This window comes from Ruditapes philippinarum, unplaced genomic scaffold (assembly GCF_026571515.1).
Source record: "Ruditapes philippinarum isolate M1 unplaced genomic scaffold, ASM2657151v2 ctg1346_1_1_1_1, whole genome shotgun sequence".
In the NCBI taxonomy this organism is placed as follows: domain Eukaryota; kingdom Metazoa; phylum Mollusca; class Bivalvia; order Venerida; family Veneridae; genus Ruditapes; species Ruditapes philippinarum.
The window spans coordinates 111,248-119,580 of record NW_026861213.1 but is presented as its reverse complement, the minus strand read 5'-3'; the positions used below and the strand labels follow the sequence as shown (position 1 = coordinate 119,580).

The 8,333-nt window shown below is 31.9% G+C and overlaps 1 protein-coding gene across 1 annotated transcript; it reads right to left on the bottom strand.

Annotated features, from left to right (window-relative positions):
• Positions 1-1,996: 1,996 nt before the first annotated feature.
• Positions 1,997-5,774, bottom strand: LOC132714899 (uncharacterized). Its single transcript, XM_060697817.1, has 4 exons — positions 5,617-5,774; positions 5,042-5,179; positions 3,301-3,426; positions 1,997-2,209 (listed from the first exon to the last, which is right to left on the bottom strand). The coding sequence occupies exons 1-4, from the start codon at positions 5,678-5,680 to the stop codon at positions 2,043-2,045; spliced, it is 495 nt and encodes a 164-aa protein (XP_060553800.1). The 5' UTR covers positions 5,681-5,774; the 3' UTR covers positions 1,997-2,042.
• Between the last annotated feature and the right edge of the window lie 2,559 nt (positions 5,775-8,333).

Here is an 8,333-nt window from a genome sequence, read left to right as displayed (position 1 = left end):
GATGATTTCTGTGAAACAGTTTTAAAATCCGACTTCAAATAAAGAAGTTATAGGCCGGACACGATTTTGCTGCAAGGTCATGCTGTGAACTTGACCTTCAAGGTAGCGACCAAAATGTTACGCGCGACACGTCGACTCAATATGGTGATCATTTCTGTGAAATAGTTTTAAAATCCGACTTGAAATAACGAAGTTATGGGCCGGACACAATTTTGCCGCAAGGTCATGCTGTGACCTTGACATTCAAGGTATCGACCCAAATGTTGCACGTGACACGTCGATTCAATATGGTGATGATTTCTGTGAAATAGTTTTGTAATCCGACTTCAAATAACGAAGTTATGGGCCGAACACGATTTTGCTGCAAGGCCATGCTTTGACCTTGACCTTCAAGGTAGCGACCCAAATGTTGCGCGCGACACGTCGTCTCAATATGGTGATCATTTCTGTGAAATAATTTTAAAATCCAACTTCAATTAACGGAAGTTGTTGGCCGGACACGATTTTGCTGCAAGGTCATGCTGTGAACTTGACCTTCAAGGTAGCGACCAAAATGTTACGCGCGACACGTCGACTCAATATGGTGATGATTTCTGTGAAAATGTTTTGTAATCCGACTTCAAATAACGAAGTTATGGGCCGAACACGATTTTGCTGCAAGGCCATGATGTGAACTTGACCTTTAAGGTAGAGACCTAAATGTTGCGCGCGACACATCATCTCAATATGGTGACCAGTTCTGTGAAATAGTTTTAAAATCCGACTTCAAATAACGAAGTTATGAGCCGGACACGAATTCGGGACGGACGGACAACCCGACGACTATATGCTCCCCCGAAATTTTTCGGGGAGCATAATAAATTAAAAAAACAACAATAAAATCCGGATATCAATGTTGACGTTAGTGTCGAAGACATCAGTTAATGGTATTGTAATTAATTTGTAGAAGTAGCAATGCCAATGACCTGAATGGTCCTTTCTGTGCAGCGTAAATAATATATGGTACAAGATATAAAAAGAGTGACATGTTTAATAAAAATTGATTTAACGGATCGGGTATATTTGTTCCATGGATAATTTGCTGAAAACCATTGCCGTTTCTAAAATCATTTTCATTTAAATCTATGATTATCACTTATTATATCATTATTTCTTTTCACGGGAAGAAAATAAATAACATTTATGTGTCTACAAACAAACAAACATTTATCAGCATCAAAGGGAAATAACACTTATAATGTATTGTTTGAATGCGTAACACATTAATTACCCTTAGACGATATCTTAGTTGATTTATGGTTACATGTACATGTTTTTATTAATTCCACTTATAAATTCATATTTGTATCATTAAATGCATTAGATTATATTTCATGAAATTCTTTATTCTCTATATTTTGACTATTTTCTATAAATGCAGAAAGGCTGGCGGTGCTAGACAGGTTTTTGTAGTATTTACGCTCTTCATACATTCATATATGTATAATAGCATGATGCAAACATTCCGGATTGAAAGAGTTGTGATCAAAAACGCATCAGCGGTATTTCTCATTTCTTTATTGATCCCCATTTCTACAGCTAAATGTTGAATTGATAGGGGATGTGGATGGGGTACCTTCATGCCGTTCAGACTCTGCAACATTTTGGAATTTTATAACTAATTCATAACAACATTTTCTATTCCCGTCATTTTTTTATTTGGGTAATTGATAATATTTGAAGATCTTTAAGTGTTTTAGGTGAAAGAATAATTTTAATGCAATAAATCGTGTTTTGAACTATCACTTAAGAACGTAACTATCGGTGTTGATGAAAAAGAATTTACTGTTATAGGTATAAAGTAATAAGTTTGCTATTCAATAAAGCAAGCAGTTCTTTATGTCCACGAAACACTTATTATTCTAAAGACAGTTTAAAGTATATACGCATTTATCTTTACTTTTAAATTATTTCTTAAAAAATGACAAACTTTCCTTCCATCTTCCGAACTAAAACGCAATCTAGCAGTTTGTATTCATGACATCAAACTTTATTTCATACATTTAATAATTTTGATTTTCATTTTGACCTCCTGGGCAGTTTTTCTTGTCACATGCAGGACATAATGTTATGCCGTCGCTTCCGATGGTAAATTGCTTCTCAACGCAATTGGCCGGTATAGGGGGTTGAGTTGGACATTTTATCTTCGGGCATACTATCTTCGGATCTCCTGAAATAATAATAGTTTATATAAATTTGCTACCATTCTAATAGTTTTAAATGAAAGAAATACACTAAGGCCACATCAAATTGATTGCTTGTTTTAAGGATGTTTTTGGACGAAATAGCAGAGTGAGCGAGAAGATAAACACATTTCGAACATTTATAGTTCTTAGGAGCGAATGGAGAATTTCTCTTTGGTTAGTTCTTAGGTGCGAGCGGGGGAAAAAAGAATAAATGTTGTTGTTTTTTGTATAACAAAAAATGTTTACGTACAATTTAGGTCTTTGTTATGTAAAAATATGGGAGTTGCCATAAAATTTACAAATGTATGAAAACATAATACATTTAAGTATCATATTTATGTTGTGATCTCACCTGTTTTGTTCCTTGCTTACCACGCTGGGTGTCTAATCGGTGGTAGTGTTTGGGACTGCGCTCAGTGAACATTGATCACCTTTATTGATCTTTATTGTTTTATTTATACAAACATGTCTAAGAGACACAATAAAGATCATGATTTACTAGAAAACTAATCTCTCTTTTCAATACCCTGATGAATGTTGAAAAGATTAGCTCCTTCTAATTGTCAATCAATTCTATTGTAAGTATTTCAAAATCCTTTTATTCGGCTTATTAGGATGCAAATTTTGCGTCGATGTTAATCGATTTAGAAAAATATGAGAAAAATAATAATACCAGTTTCAAGGTAACGAAATATGAAACATCAAAGATTCTGTTCGAGTTTTTTTGAGTGAATGACGATTTTCAGTGGTGGGAGGCTGATACATTCACTGGTCTGGGATATGTTTTCAAGTGCGCTCAGAAGAGAAAATTCAAAATATTGTTTTTAAATTAAATTAAACATCATATTAAATTTTGTTATATGTTATATTTATACTTTATATTTTTAATCAAAGGATACTGCGCAATCTTTAAATGCTATCTCGATACTGTCGTCATCATCAAGTTTAAAATTGTCATCTACGTTGAAAATGTTGATTTCCGCTAGAGACTTGATAAATGTATGCTTGGCCATAAAAATGTTTAATAAAAAAAGGCCTGCAAGACTTTTTAATTTAAAGGTAACGAAATAATTACCACAAGCATTCGAGTCACACATGCGACATTTTGTAATTCCGTCCAGTCCAATTACAAAACTAGGCTTTCGGCATTCTTTTGTAATATTTAGATCTGGACAGCTTGCTAGTGGACAACCACCCGGATCTGAAATTACGGAGAGAAATAAATTAGAGTTTATGTCCTTGTTTTCAAGAGTTAGTTAGTGTTAATTAAAATATGAAACAAACGCAACTAATAAGCCTGTAATAAAACGATAGGGATTAAATGAAATGCACATGAAGAAGTGACGTTGTACTACTTTGTCTACAATTTGAGTTATTCATAAGAAGCAAGTTTGATTCTTACTTCGTTTAGGACCATTTTATTTCATAAAGCACCACTACTGATAAGTTCGACGAAGTAGACTCGAACATCAAATTGTTAACCTAATACACAAATCAATTAGAAATATCTCCAAGAGCTGTCTAAAAATTGAGACAGATTTGTGCTACCATATCATCAGCTCGTGCATGTACGTCAAAGGGAATGAATTGTCATTTTAAACTTTCTCTATCGAGTTAGTATTAGTATATATGCTGATGATTTATTTTTATATTTCACTGATTTCAAGATCATTTATTTCATTACTTTTTGAGGATTAATTGATTTCCATTTAAGCCAATTGAGGAGGCATGAGACATATTGCACCTTTGGCTGTCTATATTTCTACATGCATTTTGTAACATGATGCATAAATGTAATGGTATTTCCTAGCTTTAACTTTGGAATATTCCATTCACAATTAAAGATGTCTTAAAGGGACACCACTGAGGTATTTTACATGACGGAAGGTTTAATATTTTCCCGGGATTTAATGTAGGTCTGGAACCAATAAATTGTGTACAAATATTTATATAATACCCTTACCCTGTTTTTCCCGGAATAATCATTTTTATTGTGCAAAATGGCCCAAAAATGAATAATGTCACACAGTGAATCGCACTAACAATCGATAGTCAGTTTATTCAGACAATACTTCTTTTTTATGTTGTGCAGAATTTTATCAAATTAAGTGCTTTACTTAATTTATGTAAGGAATTCATTTTTATGTTGTAAGCCATTTGGACTGAGTGGCCTGAGCGGAGATCCTTTATTATCAAAATATGACAAGTTTATAAAGCATAGTCATTCTACAGGGATGTTCAGGTTGGCCTGCCGTTTTACCTTTTGCACAAAGGGGCTACTCACTTTCGATTACATTAAGAATAAATGTTAATGGTTATGTTTTCTTTAGTCTTAAACTTATAATAAAAGTAGCATTAACATGTTGTCGACGATACCAAAACACCTTTCTTTTCCTTGCTATAAAATCATGTGGCATCTTCTTCCATAATATATGTTGCATCATATTTTTTTAAGAAATAAATGAATATTACAAAGAAAATTTTATATAATAAGTATACAAAAATGTCACTTTAAGAAAACTTCAGTTATTAATTGTAGTGTAACATTTAATTTTGATGCCTTTAATCTTTAACATAAAAAAGTATATATCATAAAGATATATTCCTTACATTTTTCAACTACACCTTTCAGTTATGAGATTAAAATTAATCATATAAATTGTAAAAACTTAAACTGCTTGAATGAAACGTGATAAAACTTTCCCACTGGAAGTCTGTACTGCGTGTCGGTAATTCATTTTTGTATTTTGATAACGAAATCCAACGACTGCTGGACAAATCCTAAAGTTAATTGTTATGCGGGGTTATATACTTACCACAAAAGCTAGCATCGCATGTTCGACACCTGGTTTTGCCATCTGATCCGATTGTGAATTGATTCTTCCTGCAGTCAGGTGGTATATATGGTTTATTTTGGCATTGTGCCTCTGGACAACCATCCATGCCATATAAATCTACTAAAATAAATGATATACAATAACAATATTCTTGCAACCCTAACTTCTGTACTCAATATTTACATCTATATCACTATAAACATTTCTTGTTTTAAAAGAAAATAGTTCAAACAAATGTCGAATTGTTATTTTGTTTGCATTTTGACCTGTACACTAAACGAAATAAAAATATTTATCCTTCGTAAACAATAACATTTGAATTATCTATTAGGTTCATATATAACAAAAAAAGCTAAAGCAACGAAAGTTTATATTTTCAGGTCTCCACGAATTTTACAAATATCTGGAAAGAAGTGATTCCTAGGAAGCATCAAAACAGCAAAATTAAATGAAAATTGCAGACCGTTTTGATCGAGTATGTACATGAGGAATAATGATGAAGTGAACAATGTCGTTAAAATCTTCTTTAAGTTGTAAGAATTTAAAGAACATACCTTGTCCAAAGCAAAGCGCAAAACTTAAAACGAACACTGGTAAAATCCACAACAAACTGGCCATTTTAAGTTTTGATATACTTCTTTCTAGATTCTTTGTATTAACTGAGTTAAGGTGATATTTTCAAGCAGATATAATTTTCATGTTTTATATTCAAAGATGACACGTTATTATTTACACAAAGTGTCAAAAATAAACAGATATGCATGGCTCTCCGAGACATATTGTCAAATTGTCGTGACAATGTTTAGTGACATAAAGTTAAAAAACATTTCTATTGCATGCCGCGTTTGTCGAACATCACTTATTCATAAAACCTTTTCCAATTTTGCTTCAGGGTAATATGAACGTAAACAGTCGACTTTATCGACACTTTAAGTATTTAACATTAGTATTTCTTTTACCGGTGCTAATGGCCTGAAATGTAATGCACGTTTTATTGTCTCTTATGAAAAGATTTATTCAAACATTCTCTTTCTTTGCTTTAAAGGGAGTTTCCTTACATAGAATTGTAAACGTGAACCTAATTTGTTTTAAAAAATGGAAGTTTGCCTTGATTCGAGACATTTGCCATTTATCTAGTTACCGAAAACAAAAGACAGTGTCTTTATATTAACATGTTGTGTCACTTTTGCTCCAAAACAAAATTAATATTTACACACAAAATGCAATTAATATTCACATAAACATAATAAACAAAGAATAATTTAGATTGGTGAAATATTATCATAATAAAGTAAGTTTTGTAAGTTTTAGTTCCTTAAATTTTAAGTATGCGCTAACTTGAAATACGTTGGTATATCAAAGGATGCCCCTTTTTCAGTGACTGCCATGTTTCAGTGATCTTTTGGACCAAATACTGTCATTTAATAAAGCTGTTTATATTAATATAATACCTAAAGAGGAAGAAGAAGAAGCTTTGAAGAAAATTATCAGAACATATCTCGTGTGTAAAAGTTTACCATTTCCCCTGAAAAGCCCTCTTTTATGCATTTTCCACAATATATTTTTTGTACAAACGGAATATAATCTTAAGTAATGTAATGTTTTACTATACATGTATAATGTTGAAGAATACCAATTAATAATAGAAAATATAAGATTTAAATAGATCTTGTGTATTTCATACAATTTCCTGTTGTGTAGCAATCTTAACTAACGTGTTCTGTGTGTTGTTTTTACATTTTGCTTTACTTTAGTTTTCTCGATTTTTTATATGCAGACCATATCATCATGCCTTGCAAATTGCTGGCTAATGTCTCTGTATTACAAATTGTATGTATGAGATCACTGTTATGGAGTCCATTTAACATCTATCAATGCAATAAATGATGCTTTTGGATATACATTAAATATATTTTTGCTCTCCGACGTACTGAGAAAAATATTTTTGCTGATATCCTAAGTATATCTAGATCTCTTTCAAATTTTTAATCATTGTAGTATATACATTCTTAGCGTCACAGAAACTGGTACTTTTTTACGATATGAAATATTCCAATCTGTTTGAATGCAAGTCTTATTAAACTAAAAGGTTAAAAAACGAAATGTACATATTCCTTAAATTATCTGGAGTGAGTTACGAACAGCACTTTATACCTTTACTTGCATGTTGCATACATCTTTCTTAAAACAAATCAACTTTTCATTGAAATAAAAATATTTACATTTCACCAGGTAATTTAAAACTTTTTGAAATATTAACCTTTAGTCATCACAGCATTATTTTAGGGACAAGATGATAACCGAGTCCCCGACGTTCAATAAGATATCTGGATAGCTTCATTACATGGAGGAATCATAATTCGCTTGTGGGAGTGTAACCCACAGCGGTGAGGAGCAAGTGGTTTGAGGTCAACGACCTTAACCACTTGACCACGGACGCTTCTGTTCCTGATTCAAGATTCTAACATAAATACACATATGTTTCAGTAATTATTTGCCTTTTTCAATAAAAAGTTTTTAAAAAATCATTCATCCTGAATTAAATTGGCGAAGGACATGTACATGCTATATGCAAGTTAAATCTTTGTCCACGAGGACAGCAATCACATGATATATGACAAGACATTATAGAACATGCATTTTTATAATAATAATAATAATAATGATGATGATGATAATCATAAAAATATGAGATACATTTATACGAATAATTGTTTATTCACTCATTTTGCGCAAAAAGATGGCCACGATATAAAGTTAAATAAAATACATTTGTACATTAAACAATAGGTTCGATGTTATACTGGGTACCTTGTGTAGAAACGTAATAATAAATGTTCCCGATTTGAAATTTCAACGAATCATTCTAGTTTAGTTTGAGTAAAAGTTATTCAAAGTCATCTTACAAGGAAAAAAACAAATTGTTATTTATATTGCCGGCGTAAAACATGATAATTTAAGAATTCATTGAAATCACAACAAATACCTTTGGTCCTTATAAAGTGAAGGGGTTTTGTCGTTCTTACAAAAGTCAAGACCAACAAACTAGATATAGGAGAGCACGGCCATATTAATGGTAAGACCTTGTTTGCATAAAGAAATTGAACATCGACACATCTTGCCACGACAGATGCAGAAAAGCACAATGGATAATAGTTAAAGGGATAAACAAAAGTCATATCTAAGGAAATATACTTAAGGACAATGAAAATGCACGCCCACTCTATGCATTTTATTACATGAAAACAAAACACTAACGACTCCATTAGAT

Bases quoted from the DNA above. Each gene is read 5' to 3' on its own strand.
- LOC132714899 (XM_060697817.1), bottom strand. From the start codon at position 5,680: ATGGCCAGTTTGTTGTGGATTTTACCAGTGTTCGTTTTAAGTTTTGCG. The intron at 5,180-5,616 runs GTATGTTCTTTA...TTATTTTAGTAG, and splicing joins TGCGCTTTGCTTTGGACAAG to ATTTATATGGCATGGATGGT. The intron at 2,210-3,300 runs GTAATTATTTCG...TTATTATTTCAG, and splicing joins GTGTGACTCGAATGCTTGTG to GAGATCCGAAGATAGTATGC.